Consider the following 27321-nt stretch of genomic DNA (forward strand, 5'->3'; position numbering starts at 1 on the left):
AGACCAGTTTTGCTGAAAGGATGATTGGAGAGGGATTTGATTTCTTCTGATAGTAACTGAACCTGAATTTGCAGCCTCTTGGCTGCAAATTATTAGCCATAATTGACTGTCCAAGAGGATAAATCGACAAAGCACAGTGCAACAAGGAAATATCAAGCATGTTTCTACTCTCACATACATCAAAACAAGGATGAGTAATCCCAGAAATTCTTTATTCCTCATTTCACAACTGTTTATTAAAGAATGTGCTGAAATAAGTTGCATGAATAATTTCTCAAATTAATTTCAAAATGGGTGTTCTTGCAATGGAAGTATCTGTGTCACCCCAAATCACTTTCATAGAACATAATCTGTACTTGACATTGCTTTCTGCCAACCAGAAAAGTTAATTCTGTATGAAAGGTTTTGATAAGAGTAGCCTGGAAATATATTTTCATGCCATGTAGCCAGCAAGGCGAAACTGAGGAAAATCCAAAGGAATAAAAATAATCCCTGGAAGAAAAGAGGGGTTGTAAAGTGACCCATATACAGTCAGTTTGTAGTTCTAGTCAGTCTATCCATTCTCTTTTATAGGAAATAAGACCTCTAGGGATTGCAGGGCAGAGGTCCTAATGCAGAAAGCAAGGTAAAGTGTGTAAATCCCAGAGATTTCCAGTGGAAATTGAATTTTTCAAATCCACAGAAATAGTTTCCAGAGGATAAACAGGAAAAGAGCAGCACTTCTTAAAGAATATATGATTACTGAGTAAAATACATAGATTTAAAATTTAAATTGTGTTTTATTTCCTACTTATACAAGGAAATTAAAATACTGAGGAAGGAATGTGGTTATTTGATTCACCTTCACATATGCAAATTATTTATTTCTCTTTTCACTACGTCTATTAATATTACTAAATGTAATAAATAAAAAAAAAAAAAAAAAAAAAAAGCTTCCTGGTTGTGGTTACTACAGCCATGACAGAGATTCAGGAATGCTCGTCCCAGTGGCAGCTGAAAATGTCTTTAAAGTATTGATGTATTGTAGGCAGGTCATAAGCATATTAAATATGAGAGTAGCAAGACCAATTTTGGAGAAAAAAATTAAGTTTAATGAGGTAGGAAACTATGGCCAAAGTAAAATTGTTTGGGATTTTAATACAATTAAAAGCAGTCATTTTTATATATACATGATCTCTCCACCGAGACTGTAGCAGTCTGTATGATAAAAACTACTGACTGAAGAGAACAAGTAACTTTCCAAAATTGTCAGTTTCAGGAAGCAGTTGAGAAAAAGGAGATGGAAGTATCAAAGATGTTCTTGTTTGTCAACTCCTATGGCTCCAAGGACACAAAATCCCATTCATATGTGCAGTACCTAAAAATATGTAACAATAAAATCATCATGAATTAATAGCATAAAAATAAAGCAATGTTAAATGTCTTCATGTTTGATATGCTTGTGATAATAAGCACTAGAAAAGTGATAAATCTGCACAGGAATGAAACAGCACCAAAAAAGTCTTGCCTCGGAAAGAATACTGATTTAATAATGTCTTGATTTTAATTCTGTTTCTCATCTCTTTCTCAGATACCTAGAGAAGTTATGTATAAAAAATATAACAGGTGGTAGAAGTAAATTGTGGCTGGAAATACTGTCCTCTTGTGAACCATAGGGAAAATAGATATTTGTCTGAATCATTTTGTTTTTTTCACCCATTATATTTGAATTCTTCATGGGACATATTTCTCAGTGAAATCTTTTTGCAAATGATGCAGAGATTGGTTCTGAAAAAACAATTTATTTGAACACTTTTCTGTTTAACAGGGCATCAAAGTATTTGCTGCTGTTTATGCTTGGTTTCTGTTCTCATTTAACTAGAGAAAATTCGTAGATTCATAGGAGTTCTGTCCTGAATGTACCACTATGAGAATATTAACCTGACCTCCTAAATGGCAAAAGGCAGAATCTCTCCCAGTGATTCCTACAAGGCAGCCCAAAAGCAATGATTTATATACAATCTCTGTTAGAGAAAAGCTCTGGCTTAAGACTTCAGGGAAGAATTTCCTAGAATTGCCAATTATTATTGTATCTTTATTGAATATTTTTGTCTTCTTTTCAGTTTGAACTTTTCTGACTCTTGATGACAGTCTTTGTCTGTTTGAAAGAACTTCTATCCTAAGCTATCAGGAACTTTTGATAGTTATATACTGGGTTCAGACACCTCTTTATCTTATCTTGGATATATTCAACAGATTGAGCATCTTAGGGCTTTCTTTGTAAAACATGGTTGCTGTGTTTTCTGAGGATTTTAATGGCATGAATGACTGTGGGGGAAAGTTTTTTTTTTTTTCTGAAACCTTCCTCATTTTTTTACTTCATTTTAAATATATGACCATTGGAATTTACATGGTAACAGTTTTAATTATGCCACAAAAATAATGCCATTTTCTATTTATGTTCATTATTTCTTTGCTTGTGCACTCAAAACTTGCACCCTGACTTGCTGCTTCACCTTTGGAGCTCATCTAGAATAGCTTAACTTAAATGATCTTGTCATTATTTCTTTTTCAAAGCACTTTGATACTATCCAGAAAAGTTGGTCTCACTTAGAATAAATTCATGGATGTTTCTAGAATTTACAGAAGCATACTGAATTTGTGCTGATGGTTTTGTCTTGTAAAAAGCTGGTAAAAAATAAAATAATAATCTAATTGTGTCCTAATGATCCTCATTTGGCAGAAAGCCCTGTCCTTATTTTCAGTCAAGGCAGTCCTTTAGTGCTCCTGATGGGATTTTGCCTTTCTCTCAAGTCCTGAACAGGGCAATCCAGAAAAGAAGAGATCCTCAAGGAGATGGAGGTAGAGAATGAAACTGAAATGGGCCCAAACTTCTGTTATTCGGAAATTTCTCCTTTCCACTCAAAAAAAAAATCAATAAAATCCCTGTCATATTTCTACCAACTGCCCTGGAAAGTCCTCTGAATGGATCTATCCAAAGCTGCATGGAGACTAAGAGGGGCTGTACATTGATTTCAGATCTAATGTGGAAGTGTAGGAACGCCTGAGCCCTCCTGAGCCTAGATTCTGGTAGATTTCTAGGTTTTCTTTAAGAATCCTAACAGGACTGGGAAATGCTCTTACCCTGTTTACCCAATGCCAAGCAGGCTGCAACAAAATCAGAGTACCAGGTACCTTTATAATCAGTTTCTGATTATTCATAATTACAGTCAATGATGACAATCAATATGTGCAGTACATTTTTCAAAAGTAATTTCTAAAAAATTCAAATAATCCTAATGGATTATTAGGATATATTGCTTTAGTTCATCATTATTGACTATATGACCATGCTTTAAATCATCCTGCATAAAATCCTTCATTTCTTCATATCTTTTCCAAATATTTTGGTTTGAACCCCATGTCAATATAACCAATTTCTCTACCAATATAGGAAATTGACGGGACAGGCTAAATCACACCATCCAAGAAATGCTGGGAGCAATTCCAAAGATAAAGCTGCCCCCTGAAATTATATAAGTACAATTTTTTTGGCAGATACATTTAAAGAAAAGTATAATTATGCATTATTCTTTGAGAAAAAAAAACATATTGTATCTTAAGCTTCTAGCCATCAATTTTGTTGCAAGACACCTTCATAATATAGCTTTATTTCCCCCCCTTGCCATGCTTCTGACTCCCTTTTAACATGTCTTAAATATGTCTATAGTATGTTATATTCTTCCTTGCTGCAATGTGACTGTGAACTAAATTGTCATGAGAAAAAAAACTATAACAATCCCTCTGCTAATAGGCTATTTCTTATAGTGTTGTTTCTGATTTTGTGATTTCAAAATTACTGTTTCTTCTGTTTGTCATGAAATTACAGTTCTTACATAATTGTGTGGCTAAGGTAAAAATTCTTTAGTAGATTAAAAAAATATAATAGCAGAAATAGCCACTAAACATAGAAAGAGTTAAAAAAACCCCCAAGTTTTCCATGAAGAATCACTGAACATTAAAATAATTCTTTAATTAATAAAAAATGTCATGTAAGAATATGATTCCCATTTTCATATCACTAAATCACAGTACTATGCTAAAATAATTAGAATTGGTTGTGCTTTTGCTGAAAATAAAATATGGAGCAGAATCTGCTCTCAGTCCAGTAGGGACAGCCTGAGACAGTTCATCTGGAGATAATAAGCCAGATTCACAGCCTGTGTAAGTTGCACAGTTCCTCTGATTTCAACTGTGTCACACCAGATTTAACTCAACTCAGTATTTGGCTTGATATGCACAGTCAACAGATTACACACACAGCCCCAAGAGCAGACTGGCTGGAGGAATTAGGTTGCAAACACAGAAGGTAGCAGGGCAATTAATTTTTTTTTGGTGGTGGGCAGGGAAGGTCTTGGAAATAAGCATTTGAAGTGGATAAGAGCTCTCTAGTTCTTCAAGAGAGGAGCTTGGTGCAATGTGGAAAATAGAAAAATCCCCACATCACTTTGAAGTCAGAATGCTGAAGATAAAGTCACTTGTTTTCAGTGAAAAGTCTTTGGCACAATCAGCTAGTGCAGAAAAGGAAAAGGAAAGAGCTGCTCTGTGCCACTGCCTGCAGAAATTTTACACCAATGCAAATCTAATGACATAAATGCAGTTACTCCTGATTTAAATTAGGAAATTTTTTGTTCCCTCTGAACTGTGACATGGCTTTCAATGATCTTTCTTTTTCCTTTTTTTTTTGTTTTGTTTTGTTTTTTAAGAGTGGCTGTAGTAAGCAAAGTGAATAAAAAAGCCAAGCTAGAATTTGAGCATTCCAGCTTCTTACATTCTGCTTAGAAGAATAGGCCATGCTTAGAAAATGGGAATCAGAAAAGCCAGGTGAAGTGTTAGTGATATGGAATTATATCAGCCATCACAAGAAAACTACCTTAATTAAAGTGCTTAATGCTAATCTAATGTAAAAGCCTCATAAAGTACCATAAAGAAGCTGAACTAATTTTTTTCTTAGATTGGAAAACTATTTAAGATGTTTTAACTTACCATGACAAAAACCTGTGGAGGAATGAATTTTCATTGCTGTTTACTAGTGCATAGGGGTTTGGTTATATACACTGCTTAATTCAGAGTGGGAATTCAACTTTTTCCATTTTATTTAATTCAAAATGTTTTGACAGCTTAACTTGCTATCACTAAAAGTTTAATCAATCAGACATTTAGGGGAAGCTGTTCAACTAGTATAAATCTTTCTGGTGAAAGTCATCAAAAAAGGCATAGTGATTATTGCTAAGAGGAGGACTCATGATATAAAACCAAATATGCTAAACCCTGTAACCAGGTGAGTTTAACCATCTGATCCTGCCTATGATGTCATTTTCAGAGCCCTTTCTTTGAGTCTGACATTGTGAGAAATTGAACTTGCCTGTCAGCAAGTTCATACAAAAGTTATCTTAAGCTAAACATGGCCACCAAAAAGAATTCCATGGCAATGTTGCTATTGCAAAATACTAACACTGTGATAACTAGAATTAGATGAAACAGCCTGAAGTTAAGCAACAATTGAAATAACTAATTTGTTTTTCATTGAGTTTGGGTGGGGTATTTTTTACTTAGAGAAAGGAAATTACTGTATGCAGTTAAAGGTAGAAGGCTCTTCCAGAAAATTTTGCTAGGAGGTGCTCCAAATACCACATTTTTAGCACAAATATCATATCCAAATATCACTATTTACATTGTATATAGAACATAATATCTTTGTCTTGTGATGGGTGTTCTTCATTATCTCAGTGAATTTTATTCTATTTCTTGATTTAGAGTGTGTGAGTGGAAAAAGTGAATTATAATATCTAACTGCACAGTTAAACCTTTAAACCCTTATTATTCATCATTTATGGCAGTTATTTTTTTTTTTAAGTGGCAAATTTTTCAAATTATTTGTTGGAATACTGTTGAGTTTTGATGGCCTTTTTCATTGCTTTCTGTATTAACTTATAAAGGCTTTTCACTATGATAAGTGACACGTTCTGGGAGGAAATAACTGTGCTTAAAAAATATCATTAAGCCCAGTTCTGTGTAACTTTTTTTCTTATTTGTTTATTGGGTTACAATATATCAAAATTAGTAAAGGCATGAAAAGGCATTATTCCTATAGGATGACTCCATGAGAAATGGCAGAACTGGCCTTCAATTTTGTCCTGGCTTCTGCATGCTCCTCCCCAGGAAGAGCTGGTGGAGATGGCATAAACTGCAGCAGGAGACCTCCCAGGCAGTCAGACTGCTGTGCTTTCACCCTTTCCCATCTCTGTTGGCTTCACAGCATCCATCTCCTTGACTTCTGTGATGGTTTTCCTTTGTTATTTTACCTTTCCCATTTTCTCTTTCCTATCCGCTCCTCAGTCATGATCAGAGAAATACTCCCTCAAAATCACCTTCCCAGTGGAGTAGCTGAGGACTGTAGGCACCAAAATGAGTTTTAGGACACTGAGCCTGTTTCTCAGCTTTCAATTCTGTCCACTTTATTAACTGAGACTCATTTCTTAGTCCCCTTTTACTTTGTAAGCTTTGGGAGAACCTTTTTTCCTGTGCCCCAAATTGATGTTGGGTTGGGTATAAACAATGGTAAACGTTTTTGTTTGTTGATAGCAGCCTTTCCTTAGGCAAAATGCCCTTTGATTTAATTGTGGGGCAGAAACCATCCTTGGCACTGCTGTGGCCTTTGCTGACTGTACCAGGCAGAGAATTGATTGTTTTTTTACAATGTGCAAGTTTACAATGTGCAATGATGCTGACCAATTCTGTAGGACACGATCCAACATGAGTTCTGACTCATTCTGCCCAGTTTAAGTTCCACTTTTTCCCTGCTGGATTTGGAGATTTGACCCAATGACCAGAGTGCCTCTCAAATGACTGCAGGATCAGCCATGCTGCCTGTGGTAACATCTTCACAGAACATTCAAGGATTTAAGTTATCTGAAGTTTAAAATCATCTACTTCATCATGCAGGAAAATTTAGAATGGGAAAGTAGTACTAAATGAATTTAGTACTATCACAAATGACTGGTGGTTTTAAAATATATAGTTATAAAAGTCTTACAAGATGGCCTTCTGATTAATAGCTAACAATAATAATAGCTGCATGTACGAAGAGCTGCACTAAATCCTGTACAATATTTGCACTTTGGCAGGAGTATTTTGTTTCATATCACATACATTTTGTTAAGCAGAGGAAACACTGCTTCCCTGGTGCTTTTGTTTTTCCCTCTGGATTGTAGCAATGGAGCACTTGCATGTTGTGTTTGATGCCTTGCATGATAAAGACATGCAATGGCAAGTTCCAGTCTGCATGCTGCTTAATGAATGTTTTCCTTTTCTCTCCTTCCCTGTTATGTGCTTACAGAAGACAACTATGTGGAAGGTGGGTGCTTTCTACCTTATTTTCCTAAGCTCTTGTTTTTCCCCTCTGTTCAGTGAGGTTTTTTTTTTCCTTCTGCTTAATGTCATAAAAGTACACATATCATTCAGTACGGTAAGTTGTATTTTTCCCCGATAAAGGCATACAACTTTATGAAATAGATGTGATTTATTTTTTCATACAGGACACAAGCAAAGCTCCTTGGCCTTATTGCTGTAATTCCAGAATATCCCCACTAAAACAATGGAATTTGTACTCATGTGACTGATACCATATCCAAAACCTCTCTGGAGATTTGCAGGACTTATTTCTTCTCATGTTCTGTATGAAAAACATTTCAAGAAACTATTTGTCCCATCAATTTGGAGCCTAAATTCTCCCAGTAAAATAGTAATGCATGTTAAATTCCTTTTAATTGCTTAGGAAAATGGAAAGTGCTTTTCTCTTTAATACCACAAACCTTGCTTACTCTAATATGCTTTACTGCACAAAGCTTTAGGAAAAGAGGTTCTATGTCTAACTTTTCAGAATAATGCACTTGCCTTTTAGACATTGTGAAAGAAGCAGCATGTGATTTTAATAATTATGCTGGTATATAATTAAGTCCATTTAAAGAAAGTATGGCATAGGGCAGTGGAAACTAAGGCACAATGCCATCTATCCTGAATATTGGTAAGTAAATCTATTAGCTGGTAAAACATGCAAATATATTATAGTTTTAAAGTCTTTTTGCTTATAAGCCAAAAAGTACAGGTGCTTTTTTTTTATGTACAAATGTCTTTAAAAGTCTCTCTGGGGTGAAACTTTGCATACTGGATAAAAGATTATTTATTTGAAAAAATTTATTTACTTATCTAAACTGAAAAAATTGCTTTCATTTTTCTCCAGTCCAATATTTTAAAATCTATTTTAAAAGCAAGGACTTTGTAAAATAACTCACATGCAAAGTGACTGTCCTGGCATGGCTCTGACCCAGGGTGCTCATGTGAGCCACTCTGGGGCCTGAGTTCGTTCAGGTTTGAGCTCACCACTGCCTGCCTGCTCAGGGGTGATTTTCTCAAGAAGCCTTGAATGTTCTGGTGCTTCATTTCTCTGTGCTGCTGTATTCAAGGGTGAAGACAGGTGCTCAGATTTAGCACATAGATGATGCTATGCAATTTTATTAATATATATGTTTTCCCAAGGAGAAGGAAAATTCAAACAATTCTGGTGCTTTACTTATGGGCACTGTTATGCTTGTACACATCAATAAAATTTCATTTTCAATGTGAGATAAAAATGTATTCAACAACACTAGGATAGAAATTCTAGCTGAAAAACATAAAAGCCTAGAAATAACTACCTAATCTTGTATTTGATCTGTGCATAAAACTCTTACTAGTGTCAACATGAGTCTCAAAGTTTGAATTAGTTTCAATATAACTAGATAAGGAGGTTCAATTACATTTCACATATTTCTTTATGCACAGCAGTACAAGATAAAACCTGCATAACTGTTAATCCAGACTTTACCTGAACCTTTAATTCTTAAAACTGCAACCTTAAATTTATTCCAACACAGCTCTGGATACTTATGCATACATTAAAGTTACAAAGCATGAATATGTAAAAATGGAAGCATAGAATTGTGTGTCTAAAACACAGCTTGAAATTGGAGCTAAAATTTTTTATCTTTGATCTCTGTGATATCTGAGCATCTCTGTAAATTGGGTGACATAAGCAAACAGAAATATGTAATATTCAATTTTGTGTATACTGCTGGTAAAAAAAGGCTACTGTTTTTTCATTTTTCTGAAGCTGTACTACACTTTAATACCTTCACTGCAGGTTTATCACGTTTAAATTTTGTTTTGGTCTGTGCTCTGCCTGGAACTCACACACCAAACTATGGTATCCTATCTTCATATCCACTTCCACTATCCCACACTGTTCTCCTTAACTCTCTTCTCTGAGAGCCAAGTTCAGGAGAGAGTTGGAGTGGATCACACATGAGGGATTCCTTCTAAATCTTCAATTCCTAATTCACAAAGAAATTGAAGTAATGGTGCACAAATGAGTATTTTCAATGTATGGGAGCTCTATATGTGGCTACTTAAGGATAAAACTTCCCACGTCTATTAAAAGCAGACTTTCATTTTGCAAATGTAGCAGTGATTGGCAGATTTAGCTGTATCCTTTTAGACCCCTGTGTGGAATGAACAGGTACAGTACTAGTAATGCTGCACTTTTCAATAGCCTTCATCCATAGATTGCAAAAATATCAATTAAGGTAAGTATCATTATGTGCCTTTAGCAAGGGAGTATAAGTGGTCTTGCTGCTTGTAAATAAAGTAACACAAAGAGTGAAACAAAATTCAGTGTCTTGAGGAGTAGTACCATTTTTTTAATTGGTAGATGTTTGGTTTGAGCAGTGTATGTCTTTTACATTCACTTGACTGCATTTTTTCATTGAACAACACCGTACGTGACTTTTAAAATTCAAGCAGTTTTTATGATATCTTCAAGAGGTACTTGTGCTATTACATTTTTTCTTCAAATTGTGTAAGAGTCATCTATTTGCAACTGACCAATTTCACGTATCATTTTAACAAAAATAGTAGCTATCAAGCAGTGATAATCTGAAGCTAGACTTTTGTTTAGGTCTGTATAGCTATGAAGGTAATATGTAAATGTGAGCTAGCAAGAGATCACCTTTTTTGTATTCCCCTGGTAGGCAGGACAGTTATTTGTTTGAAGGATCTCACATAAAGTAGTGTCTGAAAAGCCACTGTTTCATTAAAGAAAAAGATGTTGCAATGTTCAACTGGTTTCAATTTGCCTTTATCAAATAGAGTTAGAGTCAGGGTAAAAGTCTGAGATTTCTTGCTATACACCAAAAGTTGCCAACACCAGAAGCAAAAGACTAATTAATCAATCACAAGAAGACACTGATACTTCCAAAGGCCACGTGGCAGGGGATCCAAGGAAGGACATCCAGCAGTAAAAGAATGAATTAAAAAATATAACATGGTCTTTATACTCTGTGTATTCAGCAAGCCTCTCTTGCAGAACACTTAGAGAGAAAGAACACCCATGAAAACATTTCTGTTCTCTTTCACAAGCTGCAAACTGCCAGTTCAGCTGTGTGATATTTCCCAAGTAATGCTGATGCAGGCATCCCTTCAGGATCACAGTCAGCTTTCATTTACATTGCTGTGAGCCCCAGGTAATCCCACCAGCTGCAGAGCTCTGTATTTGGAAACAGAATTTATTGCACAAGAGATCAGGCACATCAAGCCCTTCACTTTAACTACACATCTAAAATGAGTGACATTAAAAAGCAATAATTCTACAAAACCATTCTTAGTCTATTTAGAACATCACTTGAGATTTGGAACTGATAAGAGAAGAATCATTTAGACTGATTGCAGTCGGGAGTGTCTTCTTTGAACCACCCCCAAGTAACGTGAGTCATTTGTGCACCTAATTTTCTTTGTGAATTAGAAATCACAGAAACTCTTTTTCTAGGAAGTCTGCTTTCCAATAAAAAGAAGGATATATTATTGCTCACCTTCTTTGTGTGAATTTATTTCAATTAATTGCAATTAAGAAAATAATGTATGGCTTCTTGAGAAGAGGAGCACTTTTAACACGTTAACAACCAATAACTCCAAAAACAGCTAAATTCAACAAGAATAAGTCTGTTTTTTAAATAAGACATAAAAAATGAAAAACCTTCATATATCTAAGAAAAATATTCTCCCAACATCACATTATATTCAGTGAGATTTAAGAATCATTTTATTAACATGAATTAAAAAAGATGAATATTTTTTCCTTGAAGAGTAACAAAATTTGGCTCTGGATGAGTGATTATCATTATGGACATCTGATCTGAAATGTCACTAGACCTATTCTGGTGTGATGGGATTTCATCTCACAATATAAGTATAAAGCAAAATCCATTTCTTACAGATTGAAGAAGTAGTTGCAGAAGCTGTCACTTAAATTTTCTTTATTACTATGTATTTTATATTGCATATGTATTAATTTGCCTTCTCTGGAGGAAATTCATTCTACTGTCACATTTCACACAAATAAGGAGACATTCTTTGCATTATCATTTCAATGTGATGAATAAATTTTATTTAATTACCTCAAATGCTCATTTTTATGAGGGGAAAAAGATCAGACCCAGCCCATTTTTCAGGTTTAACTTCTCCAGGGTTTAAACATCATTTCATATGTAGAGGACAGGAAGTCCTCTCAGCAAAGCGTTCAAAGCAATATAATCAAAATATGATAAAGACAGACAGATTATTAAAGAAATTGGCTGGATTTGAAAGCATTTTATTATTTTCTGTCAATGCAAATACTGCACAGAAAAAAACCAAAACTACACAATAAAACAGCACCCAGTGTTTGAATTGTAGTTCTGTTACTTGTAGCCCAAAGCATTCCAACCAGTGGTTGAAAAATGCTCTTTGATTTCCCTCTGTGATACAGACATCTTATAGGAAACAGATGCCTGTCACAAAACATTTTTGTCAGTGTGACAACACCACCTTCCCGTGCTCCCTTGTTCATTTCTGACTGTGCTCTTGTTTCCCTTCAAGGTCTGGCGCACCTGATGATGGGCGACCAAGGTATGGGCTCTGTTCCTTTTCCACTCTGCTTTCATTGTTTCTTCTTGTTCTGTAGCTGCTTTGAATCCATCACTGCAACTGATGGGCAAATGCTTGAAAGCTGTCTTTGGCTGCAAAGAAACACATGGTTTTAGCCACATCTTTTTCTTGTTTCATTTTTTTTTTTTGTTTGCTCTGTAAGCTTTTGTCCTTCCTGCCTCCTCAACTCCCCCTCTTGCAACACAATAACTAAAAAGAGGTGAGAGAAATAAGAAAGTGATTAAGAAAATTTTGTGTATTTAAAAAAATACAATTATGGGTGATCCTGTAAAAGATAAACAGTGCAAGACCACTCTTCAGATAGCTCCTGAAAGAAGATTCTCCTCTTGTAATATTGTACATTGAAGAGTCCATTTGCATTAATGCATGGCTGATTGGAAATATGCAGAAAGCACCTGCTCCTGGCTTCTGGAATGCTGAGAATACAATTTTGCTACCTAACAAAACCAGTGATTTTTTTTCCTCTTAACCATTGTCCATGTTATCTTTGTGACAGTCTTTCTTATCTAAGCATGGATTATTTCTGTGTGTCTCTGCATGTACATGATTGGGAAGAAATAAACTAAACCCCTAATATGACACTGATTGCATCTCCATTTGTCTTCCGACACTTACCTTATTCTTTGTCTCTTCATATTCAGATACTATTGCATTTACATGTACTCATGACTCTTACTGTTGTTTCTCTCCTCTTCTTTATTCTCTTTTTGTCTGGAAATGCTTTCTTCATGGAACCATTTCACCAAATCCATAGGTAAAAGTAAAGGTATTACATGATTTTCTTTATTTTTAATGCCATCAGTATACTTTAATGTATGTATAAATAATGCAAGTAAATGTAAAATTTTTGCACTGATAACATGAGGTAGGTATATTCTTACAGTAAATATTACATGGATATCAAGGTAAGGATAATTATACTAAAGCACAGGCTGACCATTTTCTAAGTTTCATTCCTGGTTTTGTGAGGGATATGAAGCTTTGGCAGTGATAAAAGAGGCTAAAGTTCTAGGAAGTGTTCATGATGAAATAACAGCCACATTTTGAGGAATGCCTTTTTCTGTTCTCAAAGAGCTGCAGTATAAACCACCAGACACAGAAAAAAGTATGATGTCGTTCAGTAGAGACTCTCTGGAGATAAACTGTGCAGGGTCAGTCCACAGCTTGATGTACGTTTTACATGGGAATAACACTAACTTTAGCAAGTCTTTGCCCTGAGAGTTTCCTTTTATATTAATCACTTGGAGTGTATCTGAGATAAGAATTGGACAAACGAATGAGGAAGAAATAAAGCCAAAGAGAAGTGTGGGGTTTCTTTCAGATTTTTTTTTTCTTATTCTTTTTGTTTCTTTATGTAAAGAATGCCAGTGTGTTTATTTCCCTTCTCCCAGAGGAAAGAGTGCAGCAGGGGCAAGAATTTTTTCCTGTATAAATAAACATTATAAATAAACAGCAGGTTTTGCTACAAGGGTATCTGTTCACAGGCCTTGTGTAAATATATTTTTATAATGAGAAGGTGGTCATTAAAAGCCATTTAATCTCTGTTACATATGATGAATAATACAGTTCTATTCATCTTAAGCATTTGTCAGGGCGTGCCTATTCTTTATATAAAACAGAAGTGCAGTCTGTATGGTCATACTTCCCTAACTAGTTGAATTAGAAACAAACTTTCACGTTTATTGGTGTCTTGGCTGATTTAGTGATTCCAAACCTAGGAAGTTCATGTAATGCAAATACTGTAAACAGAAATCTGTAGTGTCCCTTTACCCTTCATATCAGACACCCTGGAAAGACTGTACCTGTACAGGTGGGATACCATTTGTGTGTGTTCTGGAGCTCTAAGTCTTCTTACTTAGGAAAGGTTTTAAGCAAGTATGAAAAACAATCTGCTCATTACTTGGTTTTATAATTTTGTTTTGTTTGCTATATGACTGATCCTTTTGTTTCTTAACAGTATCTAGTATACACAATTTCTTTATTACTTATTATTACTATCTTATTCCTAATCAGTAGATATCCTGGCTGCAGTTACCTTAAAATTACATTTTTATTAACTGAACCTTGACATTATAGATAATTTTTATTAATAATGCACAATTATTTTTCTAGATTGATCTGTGCACAGAATAAATTATGTAGTATGTATGACATCAAAGGGTTTTTTTATATGAAAGGAGTAAAATATAAATATTATGAATATTTATTATGAATAGTAGCTGATATGGAGAGGAGATTTTTAGCAAAACAGAGAATTTTCTAGCAGAGTGTAACATTTAGACTTTTATGTTTTTATTTTTAAAGGTTTAACAACTATATTTTTTAAAAATTACCTGTATATATTAGCTATGTTCAGTAATGTGCCATGTAACATAATTTAAACACCAGTCATCAGTCATCTAATAATTTTATTACATTTTAACTTTCATATTTTGATTTTTATTAGATTTATCCAGTTAATATAGAAATAATCATTACTATGTTTTGAGAATCACAATACTTCTGCATATATAATTGTATATATTTGTTCAAATTGATGGAGAGGGTTTATATGTGTACCAACTCCAGCTGCTTGAGACAGAAAATATCCCTCAATATTGAGCCATATCCTGAACCAGGAAAAAACAATCTCATTTTGTTGACCACCCTGAAACTTTACTCATATCAGCTATTGAAACCTGTGTCCTTGAAAAAGTTGTGATAACACACATTTGTAACACATGACAATATAAAAAATTAGGAGGGAAATGGAAAGGAATGAAGGGAAAAAAGAGGAAACTCCTTTATTATAAATTCCATTCCTTGAGAAGTATGCGAGGGCAGTAATTGTAAAATTCTGAGTGATTATATAAAGAGTTAATCTTATTTTGGAAATATAAGCAATAAAACACTTTTAAGAAGCTTTACAATGTAATTTGTTCTGAAGCATTACCATCTAAATGGCTGAAGAATCACCATCTCCTTTAATTGTGTAGATATTCTTTGGGATAATGGAATAGGAGAAAAAAAAAATCAAATCAGTGTATCTTCAGAATTAGGGCAGGGTGTTAACAAGGTAAGGACCTGGTGTCAACAGAGGGAGGAGAGCTGAGGCAGCCTCTCTAGCTGGCCAATACTAAGTTCAGTACCATCTCAGAATGCCCCTGATGTTTGTCATTTAGTTGTAAATCTAAGTTGGGATACCCTGGATAATCTCCCCACAAATTACTCCTTGTAGATGCTATGCCTAATTCTAATAAGATCTGCAGTCTTTTATTGATATTGGCATTTATTGATTTTCTGAGAAGCTCTATATATTCAGAAATATTTAGGAATTCGTTTTTCATCCCCTGGAAATAACCTACCTGTTTAGAACTTCAGCAGCAGGGTTGTCACAGCTCTGGTGGTGAAAAGACATAGGCAAGGTAAGGTTGGTAAATGGTGTTGATGTTTTTACTAGATCACTTAAAGATCCTACTCAGAGCAATTGCTTGAATTCAAAGCAAACCCTAAATCTGCTGTTTATAACAGGCATATTTGTTTGCCCCAAACAAATTTGTGTCCAAAAAACTTTTGTCTGTTCTCTGCAACTACTGGAGGTGGTCCAATAAAACCATTTCCACCTATAGGCCTTACCTTGTCAAAGTCATGCGGGATTATTTTGTAATGAATTGTAATAAACTTAGGTGGCAGCTAATGCAGAACACTCCATTTCTTTATTAAAAAAAAAAAAAAAAATCTCATCCTCCCCTTTTCATATTCTTTTGGTGAGCAATGAAAGGACTTTATAATTCACAAACTGTAAGAGTGACATGTAATACTTCATTTTTATACTGCAGTTCTCTTAAGCCTATACATATTTTTACCTATAGTTTATTTATATGTAATTATCATACTTTTGACTATATATATTACTCATTCTGTACCTAAATACTATGTTCATACTCCTGTTCTCTTATTTTAGAGATTATGTGCAGCTTTAAATTATACATGAGTCACTCAGGTTCGTAAAAAAAAAACTATTAAATGTTAGCTAGCTGAGCAATAAGTGTTTCTACTGAAAGATTGATAGTACAACTGCAATTTATTGTATTAGATTGCAGGCTTTTGATGTGCTGGTATTTGGTTTACTGTGTATAAATGCTGAAGAAAGATATCAGAATGGCAATTTATGTATGTGTCAACATCCTTGACAAAGGAAGGCAAGTTTTTTATTGCACATGTTATCGGTCTAATACCTGTAACACCAAAGTGACACCACTAATTTTTTAATTATCAATCATGCAATTCATTTGACAGCTGGAAAAATAGAGCATTGAAAAATAAAAGCAATTTAAATAAATCCTGAAACAAGCATGAGCATAAAAGTGCTATGATATAGCTAAGTAATTATGTAGTGCTTGTGTCATGCAACACAAACCTCACCTTGTGCTAGTAAGCTACCCTAACATCAAACTGTCTGGAATTTGGTCATTAACCTTCCTGCAACCACACGTTCATCTGACTGGAATGACTTTCATTTCGTTCTGGTTTTGAAGAACTAAGATGGTCTTGGCTTCTTGCACTCTCATTGGAATGCCTGTCCCCTCCTTGTCTGCTGTTGTGTGTCCTGCTTCAGAGTGAGCCTGAGAGACACCCATAGCCCAGGCATCCCTGATCCAAGCCACCAACAGTCCAGAAACCCTGTAAATACTTTGTCACAGCCCTGGACTCAAGCTCAGCTCCTTAATTTAGGCTCAGTGCCCTGTTGACATGGTCTCGGTTTCGTGCCTTCTCAACTGCAGCTGGCTTTTGCCTGGCAAGCACAAAACATGGATGGAGGGGGTTCCTGACTCTCTGGACTTGTTCACATAGTTATGTATCCTAGGTGATAGCAGCTGGTTGGAAAGACTCCCTGCTAGAACCATAGTGAGGTCATTTAGGGGTTTGACACACAATGGGGTTGCCAGGGTTGGGTAACTGAAATTGTTTCCAGGTGATGTTACAGGAGAATAATGAATAACTTGAACTTCCCCACTCAATCTTGTAGTTGCTTCAATTGATAAAAAGGAACAAATCAACAAGGTTTAAAAATTTAACCTCCATTTAAGAAGTCCAAAACATTATGAAAGTCTTGGAAAATTTACAAAATTATGAGCATAAGAATTTAAGAAATTTTCTCTATAAAACTACCATTATTTTTAATGAGCGTTATAATTTTTTTGATAAATTAATGAACTTTACATATAAAGTTCCTCAAAGTACTCCAAAGAGCAGTAGCTACACATCATATCTCTTCTATAATTACTACTTTTTTTCTAAAGAATCTCATCAGCATAGTTAAATAGAGGCTGCTGTTCACCAAAACTAGTTACAGCTAAGTTTTTGTGTGTAACTCATACCTCCATGCCTAAAAATATCTGCTGCAATAAATATTTGTACTATCCTTATATTTGTATGGTCACTATGTTCAAATTTTGGTTGAATATCATAATGAACTAAAAAATGTTTATTTTGATGCATTAAAGCAAGTAATTTTCTGGCACTTCAGTAGGTGATACCCTGCAACCCTGGAATATTGACATTTGAAGCTGCAGATTCAAATTTATGTTTAAATATGATCAATAAATGGTCCCCAAGGAGACAAAAAAATGCAGCAAAACATGGCTGCTGAAGAAGTTTTCTATCTGAAGCACATGCCTCAGAAGAAACCAACCAACATCAGGAACAGAAATGTAAATTCTTCCTTGAGACACACACACGCAAAATTCTGTCTGAGATGGCTGATTCCTCATCAGCAGTATGAAAAGAAATTGTAAGGATCTGTCACAAATATCAAGAAAACTTTCTGATGAAAGGGGAATACACTTATTTTTAAAATAAAATCACCACATTGTAATGTCCAATCCACACCAAGAGTTCTAGTGCCTTACCACGACGAAAATAAAGAATTTACCATGTTCTGAACCATTTTGATGTCACTCAAAATTATCATGTAACATGTATGTGTTTTTCATAGACTTCCTATGGATTCAGGGGAAAGACAATAAATGTGTAACTGGGGAGGATTTAATGTAAAAATATGTTATATTTGCAAATGTGTAGATTTCTGCTGTGGTAGGAGACAGTATATGTGCAAGGTTTTGGCTTCCTCAGCACAAGGCTCCACTTTGAGCATAGTTTTATCCAGAAGATAGGCATGCTGACAGGAAACCTTTCCAAATAATATTAAAGTTCTTTCAAGATGAAAGATGTGTATTTCAGGCCAAAAAGTATGAGGGGATTTATTGGGGATGGAAAACAGTTAAACTGTCACTCTGAAGAGGTAAAAAAAAAAAAAAAAGAATCAGCAGGTAAGCAATAAAGAAATAGGAAAATTTACCATTTCTTCCTTAAAGCAAACTTTTCTTTTAATGTATGTGTAAATGTACATAGAAAATGAGAATTTAAAGCTGGAGTGTTCTGTACCTTTTTTGCACAGTGAAATTCCATGAGAGTTTTATACATATTTCACAGACATTTCCAATGAAACAGGTATTTGAAAATGGTATATTCCTTGGATATTGGAATATCCTTGAACCTTCTTGAGAGCCAATTGCATCAACAGAGTGACACTAAAGATTTCAGTTTCACTCTAAGATTGCACTGTATTTCCGTAGGATAAAATCCAGTCCTTGAAATGTACAAGAGCAACTAAAGAAATGAGCCCAACAGAATCTTATTTCTATTATTTCAGTGAAAATCAAAAGTAGTTGGAAATTACTGTACATCTCAGAACAGAAGTTTCAGCTGATTTTAACATTAATCCAATCAATCATGCTCAGTGGAGTTTTACCAGCTAAGTGGAAAGAAGTTAGAGCCCCAAGGAAGAGTATTTTCAAACATCTCTAACATTTATCTACATTCAGGATTACAAAATTCTGGACTAAACTTTATCACAATTTCTAAAGAAACTAAATCTAATGAAAGTGAAGAACTCATAAGAAGACCACTCTAAAATTGTACTGGTATAACTGAAAATGGGGACTAAGCTCTTTAAATGTGCATGATAATGATACTTTTCTACCAAGAAGAACTCCCTGCAAAAGAATCAAAAAATATTAAATATTCAGGTCAGAATAGATCATTCTTATAGAAATAAGAATGCTGCATACAAATTTTTTAACCCACTCTTTACAGGAATTTTCTCTGGTGGTAATAACATGCCAAGGTACTTAGAAATAACAGTAATTTGAGTTATCAAGTCATCTTTAAACTCTTTTAATTAAAAAACCATAATTTACACTGGTACTACTAATATACCTCTTTCCTGATTTTCAAAGACTTCTATAACCCTGATGTTTTTAATTGCTCAAAGGTAGCTTTTTATATTTACTTCAGGGTCCACCTAGAGCAATTAATCATAACTGTGAAATCATGCAAAGAACTGTGAAATTCAGGAGCATAAAGGAAGATTTCCATAGGAAATTGTGGAGCATGGAACACGGACTTTGCTATGAAATTCTGTCCTCATCATCTTTTTAATTGTTTTCATAGATACCAACCTGTTATCCAGATAGAGTTTTTTTCAGACTTGGGAGGAAACAAAAGTTACTGAATCTTTTTATTGAATGAATTTATTCTAGTGAAGGAGTCCTTTCTTCCTTATTAAATCTATATTCAGGGCAAAGGTTTTTTTTCTGTTGGCACCCACTTAGAACAATTTTCTGATCAGCACTGCATTTCATTTAAAGACAGTTTTTGTAATTTGCTGCTATGACTTAGAAGTTTTCCCCCCCTCAAAATAGACATTTATTTTTAAAAGAAAGGAAACATCTGGACTGATTCACTGGCAACTAATAAAGCTGTATGGAAGCAACCTTGGAAAACAAGAGGCTACCACAGAACACCTGGCACTGCTGGCATCTCAGTCTTGACTTCAGTAGTTTCTCTCTGTTGGGGGTGGGAGGAAATAAGAGCAGCTGGGTCTAATTTCTTTAATCTGTCTTGCATATTCTTCAGACAGAGGGGAGTCTGCTTAGAAAGCAAAATTCTGAATTAAGTGAGTATAAGTCTGGAAAATTTTCATTTGAGTTACCCTTAGCTAACAGGTCTGTCTTGAATTCCATATCATGAGCCATGGTTGTTCCATTCTTGGGAGTATCCACCCAAAGGAGAGGAACCTAAACATCTTTCTGTGACCATTAATGCTCTGCTTCTGAAGCTTTTTTAGATTACAAAAACCTGAGAGGTTCCTGATGGCAGCTGCACTGGTACTTACGTGACCCCACTCCCAACCAACAGTAGCATCTCTCCCTAGAACTACAAGTCAGGAAGAATTTACTTCATTTCCTACTTCATTGAACCTGAGTTCTATCAGAAGGTGCCAGATGAGGGATTTTGATCTCAGGAAAAGAGCATTGCAGGTCTTTTGCTGGTAATACAAGCTGGTCTTTTGATTTTCTCAGTTAATGGCTCTGCTTAACCACTTGGTCTTACAAGGTGCATTTAGCATTTCCACAAGTCCATAAGAAATATTTTAAAATACCTCACCAAAGTAATTTACTTGCAAATTGCCATTGAAAACTATGTTTGCAAGCTGTGATTTTACTATGGAAGCTGTGCAAAACAAAGCATAAATTAGTTTTAAAGTAAAAACTAGTTGCAAAGAAGTTTTAGTAAAAAAATGTCGGTTTGACAATGCTATTTGCACTATCAAGGGATGTTTATTTATATGGATATTTGATATTATTTGTATTAACTGTAACTACTGACTAGTTGTTATGTAATTTTCAATTTTAGAAGAACCATTTGGCTGTAGTTATATTGAACTCCAGCACTACTGTATATTTACATCATCACAAAAGTGATGGGAGATTTCAGAGTTCTATTTTAATTTGATCTTCATTTGCCTGAGCACCCCTACCCCCTACTGGGGTACAAGTAGTGAACTGGTGCTTTCATTTCACCCAAATGCTTCTGAAAATCATTCATTTTGTGGTTAGTCCTTTAAGTTCTTAAGTTCTTGCATCATTATGCACCTTCAAACACAAAGAATGCAGCTGTGACTGTGTAAGTCATGCACTGATATTTTTTAATGTCCTTAGCAGATCTTTTCATCTCTATAATTCTCTGCAGTGAATTTTTCAAATAAGAATACTCTCCATGACTGTGGCTGTGTTATAATGCTGGAAGAAAATTTATATTTCAGAAAAGAATAATATAAAAATATCTATGGGAAAGATTGGACCAACAAAGCTAGGCTTGGAAATTAGTAATTCTGTACAATTCTCAGGCAACATATTTATCTGTATAGCATTTTTATTCATCCTATATGAGACAGGAAAATATCTATGGCAAATCTATATTCTGAGCATACCTGAGTCCCACTGTTAGTCTGCTGCTACATACTTCCCCAGAGCAAAGAAGGGGCTGTTCAGACTACTGTGAAGAGGGTAAATTCCTGTATTCCCTTTGAAAATATTGGAAAGCACTGAATACATGGAGTAAAACACAGTAAGTCATTCGCAATTCTAAAGGACAAATTCCTCAGCAATTTATAGTAACAAATACACATTTACCATACATTTCTGGAGCTGCATTCAGGATGTAGTCACATTAGCAGGTAAATAGAACATGCTGCACTTCATCATTTTGCATCTCAGAAATGGCTCTATCTCAGGTTTTATAATACTTTATATAATGACAAATATATAATAAAAATCAATCATGTGTCATTATGTGTCATTTATTCTCTCTTCCAGGAAAACACATGCATTTTGATATTTATCCAGTGTTCTAAAATAGCTAATAGAGTTACATTTTCCTAACAAGACTATTCATTTTGGTTGTCCCTGAAATGAATAGGCTTGTTAAAGAAGCAGGTCTTTGAGAGTTCTGCATTTGTCAAGCTGTTATAAAAGCAAAATGAAAGTTTAATTAATATTTTCCTTTTCAAAACACCTAAAAGATCTGTATATCAGCACTATAGCTTTTAATAAGTACATATAGCTCTCAGAAATGTACATATATCTAGGTCATGCTAATTATCCACCTTGGGAGGCAAGAATGTGCCTATACTCCTCTACCTAGTCGGCATACTCTTGAGACCCAAGTCAGAAGAGCAGGCTTCAGAAAGTCTAAAAATACATTTACTAGGTTCTTAGCCATTAAACTGCTTAAAGAGGAGGTCTCTCATGTACTAGCTGACAACCTGTAATTTCTATTATGCAGGAAATGAGACTAGATAATCAAAAACAACCTTTCTGGCCTTGAAGCCTATGAATCACAGAGAACATAAAAATTGCTGTGGTAACATGTAAGAAAATTGTCAGACATTAAAAGAGCCACACCATTTTTACTTTATTAGGGGCACTTTTATCATGTTTCTTGTGCAGATGGAATTTTGTGTCAATGAGCTCCCCAAGTCAAACCCTTACAGACTAACTGTAAAAACCATTCAAAGCATTCCCTCAAGCAGGAAAACTGAAACACCTTCATGGGAAAGCCTCAAACATATATGGAAGTGTGAATCAAAGAGAGGTTAATCCTTTTCAAACTTCAATATTTTGCTATGGTTATTTATTTTGAATACTTTGAAATGAATACTGCAGTTAATCTCATATTCAAGAGCTTTATGCTTTTTGGTATTTTTATTTTATACAGGTTCTCATAACACATTTGCAACAGGTTTTGGAGGTCTTCAAGTTATACTGTAAGAAATGAGCTTACCTTGTCATACAGTGACTGCTACACCAGATAAACCCCGGCCAAAATGTTGTTCTGGATTATTTGTGCAGCAAAGCTGGAGCTGTTCATGTCTTCCCTTTTATACAGGGAAAAAATGCTTATACAGAGCTGGAAAATTAAATGAGAAATAGAAATTGTGGTCTAATCTAGGAAATGCTATGGACTAGAGGGTAACACACTCCCATAAGAGTGCTCTGAATTAGAGAGAAGAAAGATTTAAACTTATAAGACCCAGTGTCTTTTAATATAAAGACTGAAGTCAGCGTTCTAATATTTAGTTTCTCTTTGAACCTCACCATTCAAATTTATATTCACTGAGAGTTAAGTAGTCTTTTTTAGTTGCAATATGCTCACACAAAAGAAGAGGATGGAATCATAGGCTACTTTACTGAAGGACTTATTATTCTACATCAGAATTATCTTTATTCATGAAGACTTCAAACACTTCCTTAATGTTCAATTTTACTGCAGCTAGGAAAAGATCCTTTTATTTGCTAAAATTCAGGAAGACAAATGGGACTATGTTGTTTCTCCCAGAACATATGAAAAAAAATTAAGGAGTTATTTAATTCAATAGAGTTAGAATATTTCTAGTTTAAAAAAAATTCCAAACCTTTCCCTGCTAGTACATGGTGACTATCAGGGAGGAGGAGGAAAGCTAATTTTTGAGGTATATCTTCTATGCTTCATTACAGGTGTTCAGTTACACACTTTGCAGACTTAAACAGGCTCTGTGTTATTAACATTTTATTGTTTGATAATTTATTAATACGATAGGTCAAATATATGTACAAGCAGCTGAATATGGGTCATAGGGAAAAATGAAAAATCATATTCACTTGGATAGGGAAAAATGTCTCTCCTACAGATTTTTCTTTATTCTTTTATGCATTAATTATTAATATATATTATGGAAGCATCTCTATGTGTAGCTAAGAGGAGGAGACTTCTCTTTTGGAACATGTTTGTCCTTGTTTTCTAATCTACCTCTGTGTCCTCAATGAAGCTGGTAATTATACAGCCATCAGTGAAATTACTCTGTGAGGGAAAGCCATAGAGAAATGGGATAAGGAATTCTGATGCAGACTGACAAGTGGGATTCAGATAAGGAAAAGCTGATTGCTATTTTTCCATGTCTGGATTGTGTTCAAGCCATACTGGTGTGCTTGTTACAGAGGAGCAAGCTTCAAACACGTGGCAAATCCATGGCCCTGGTTCCTCCTGTGCTGCTGCACGAGTGTGGGCGCTGCAGGAATTCTCTGAGCAGCTTCCTTCTTGGTCTCAGTGTCATCCCTCAGAACTGGCAGCATCTGGTATTCTCAGAGAATTAATTTATTGGGAGTGTTTGAGAACAGGGCATATTAAAATGTCACTATGAGGATGCTATCCTATGTTTGAAGGCTGATACAAAGGAATTGACAGCTAAAAGCAAAACAAAACATAAAAAGGCCATTCCAAAAACAATCTCAGGCCCTCCAGCAGTTATAATTAGGTCGGTTTGTATAATTTATGTTGGATTATAATATTCAAATTCACATAAATGAGTACATGAGAGAAAAGCATCACACAATCTCTTTTTCCTTTATGTTTACAGTATATTTTATATTTTTTTCTTATCTTGTGTTGTGTCTGTTTGCAAGAGACATTGTTTAGCAGAAGAACTGAGAAAGCCCTGATGTGTTCATGGTTGGACAGTGTCTGTCATTATGCTGAAGGACTGAGGAAAACCTAAGTGGCAGTTAAAGCATGAACTTTCTGTACCTCAAAATATGGTTCTCAATTCCTATTTTGCCTGTGGTGCATCTGCTGAGAGTTTTAACAGATGTTTGAGTATCAGTGAAGTGTGGTCATGACTCTTAATTTGGTCAGGCATGCTATTTGAAAAAAAAAAAAAAAAATCTTTCCAGTACTTCAGGATGTATCTGATTCAAAATCTAGATTAATTTGTTTTTAGTAACTCAACATGGAACACCTTTGATTACTTCAGTTTTTGAGCTTATTGTAGTGGCTTTATCTGCAAACAGGCACTAGGAATGCAACCAAGCAGAAATTAGTGCCAATTTGGGATGGTTTGGGAATAAAAATTTATCAGCAGTAACATAGAGCAAGAAAGAAAGAGGAGAAACTTTAAATGTTGTTTCTAGGTGTGTATTTTTAAAAAAAGCTGTGCGGGTTGAATTTGGGATGTTTTTTCTTCTGCTTTGTTTTGGTTTTGGTGTTGTTTTTTGTTGTTTTGTTGTTGTTTGTTGTTTTGCTGTTTGTTTTTTGTTTGTTTTTTTTTTTAACTGAGTAATAAACAGGGTTTCTGTGGTCTAAGAACAAAGCCACTGCATGTGTGGAGACCAATGGAATACTAATTGGATTACAGGTGTGCTTAATTATCGTGCACTAAAGGTGTTCAGTTTTCCTATGATCAAGGCAGTAGTGTGAATATGGACTGCAAGAAAGAGCTTATTTTTTTCTTAAGCTAAGTGGAGAGCTCAGAGAATACAAAGAGGATGAGTAAAGCTGACAGGAACTTTGCTAAAACTTTATGCATCTCTTGTCTCTCCTTTTTTCCTGAAGGACAGTGTTTTTCCTTATGGTGTGAATATTTAGCATTCTTTTGTGAAGCACTTTGCTAATTAAATACCTGTAGCACCTCTGAGATGCTTGCAGCGTGGGAGGACAATGACTTCTGGCACAAGGCAGTCAGAGCAGCTTGTTCTGGGTTATTGTATTCAAAACTTTTTCCCTGAAAAACTAAGGCATTAATAGAAAACTAGGAGGGGATACTTCAGTGTCCTGACATTTAATCCTGGTTCTAGACAGATTTAAAAACTGCCTGTGTTTGTGAAGTCTCAAAGAAGACGGGAAGGTTCTGAAGTGCCACAGAAGTACAGGCATAAAAGATTTTATTTTTCTATTCTTTTCTCCTACTGACTGTGTCTCCCTGTTGCTAGGAGAAAGGTGAGGTAACTGCTCCCAAATTTTTAAGATATCACAGCTATTTCCTGCCAAGTGTTTTCTCCTAGTACCGGCTGTTCCAATACTCAGTAAGCCCCCAAAAACCTTTAATAAAGCCAACCACTCATACACGTTTTTTTCCTTATATTCCAAGGGTTAGAAAAGGGAGAAGTGAAGAAGAATGGGAAGGTAAAAGAGCTTTTGCTGTGGGAGTGGATGACAATTTAGAAGTGGAAAACCCAGACCTGGCAATCCTTGGTCCGGGCCCGGCTTGAGAGTGTAGAGAAAACTGCCTGAGAGATCTGGAAGATGTGCCTTGTTCAAGCTCTCTGGTTGTACATTTAGTCTTTAAAAAGAACCTTGCTCATGCATTTCTGTCACTTTTGATGTGTGATCAGAATTCAACTATGCTACGTTTCTGTCAAAGGCTCTTCAACTCCAACGCTTCCATATCTTCAATTTTCATAATTGACTTGATAACAAAATTACTTAATATTAAGTTCATGACAACATTTTTCAAGAGAGAAAGGCTTCCTTCAACCATTCTCCTCCCCTCATTACTCTATTTTAATTCCTATCTCTGAAAGTAATATTAAATATTTAGTCTATAGACTTGATTTGATCATTACCTGTACATCAGCAAAGAATCTTTGCAAATACAATGAATTAAAAAGAGCTGTATGTATTTTAGCATGGGTGATTTAAGCCCAGTTGGGAAGAAGGATATTATGAAGTAGATCTATATCGAGAGGAAGGTTAATGAAGACAAAACCCCAAGACCTCTAGGTCTTAAGCAAAGGTCTATAATATTTGCCTAACCAGATTAGCTCCAGGGGCAAAACTAAGTAGCAGAGTGCTCGCACATAATCAAGGAGGTGAAAGCAGTGGCAAAAAAAGAAAGATATAAGGAAAAGAAGGCAAAAGAGAGCAGAACAAAGCTCTCTTGCTGAAATCAGCAAGTGGAAACAGTCAAACCCAGTTTTATTTTATACCTTTTTTACCGATGACATGTAAATAGATCTTCTGTCCATTTCCACTAAAATTTCTATTATGTTTTGTGTATTTAAGCCTTAAATAAATATAAATAGATCAAATAACCTCTGATTCTCCAGAACATAAACATTTAGTTATAGCTTTTTAAAAGTAGGAAAAATACCAACTCTTACATGTGCTATTAGGTATTCTAGATGCCTATTCTATAACCACATTATTATTATAGTTCAAAAGACCTTGAAGCAAAAATGCTTCAAGTCTAATGCAAAATATAAATGTATAAGAAAATAGAGTGAAGAGAATCAAATAGGTTGAATATATGTTATTATTTAGTAATGTGCTTGAATATGGTGCCCAAACATTTGTATTTACCCTAGAGAAATGTGTTGAATTTTTTTATATCTAAACATGGAAAAAGGAGAGAAGCCTCACTATTTTTTAAGTCAAAAAATTTTATGAGGAAATAACATACATAACATGCATTACACTACATACATAACAGACATTACATACACTCAGTCATTACTTATGTGCATAAAAATGTCAAATAATCTGAAACAAAAGTAGCATTTTTTCAGAACTGCTGGGGTTTTTTTTTAATAAATCCAGAAGCAATATCTGTATAAAATTACTCTTGAA

The 27321-nt window shown here is 34.9% G+C and overlaps 1 protein-coding gene across 33 annotated transcripts in view; it reads left to right on the forward strand.

The window, feature by feature from the left end:
* Positions 1–27321, forward strand: part of NRXN1 (neurexin 1) — a 668143-nt gene that overhangs the window by 70069 nt on the left and 570753 nt on the right. For 18 of the 33 annotated variants that reach the window (XM_030269639.4, XM_030269642.4, XM_030269660.4 and 15 more), the window contains exons 3-5: positions 7379–7396; positions 11989–12018; positions 12812–12823. The exons of 6 other annotated variants lie outside the window; for them this stretch is intronic. In XM_030269639.4, coding sequence (XP_030125499.1) covers positions 7379–7396; positions 11989–12018; positions 12812–12823 — 60 coding nt within the window. The remainder of the gene's footprint in view (positions 1–7378; positions 7397–11988; positions 12019–12811; positions 12824–27321) is intronic. 9 more of the 33 variants (XM_030269643.4, XM_032747642.3, XM_072926141.1 and 6 more) reach the window with 3 other exon arrangements.

This window comes from Taeniopygia guttata, chromosome 3, assembly GCF_048771995.1.
Source record: "Taeniopygia guttata chromosome 3, bTaeGut7.mat, whole genome shotgun sequence".
Classification (NCBI taxonomy): domain Eukaryota; kingdom Metazoa; phylum Chordata; class Aves; order Passeriformes; family Estrildidae; genus Taeniopygia; species Taeniopygia guttata.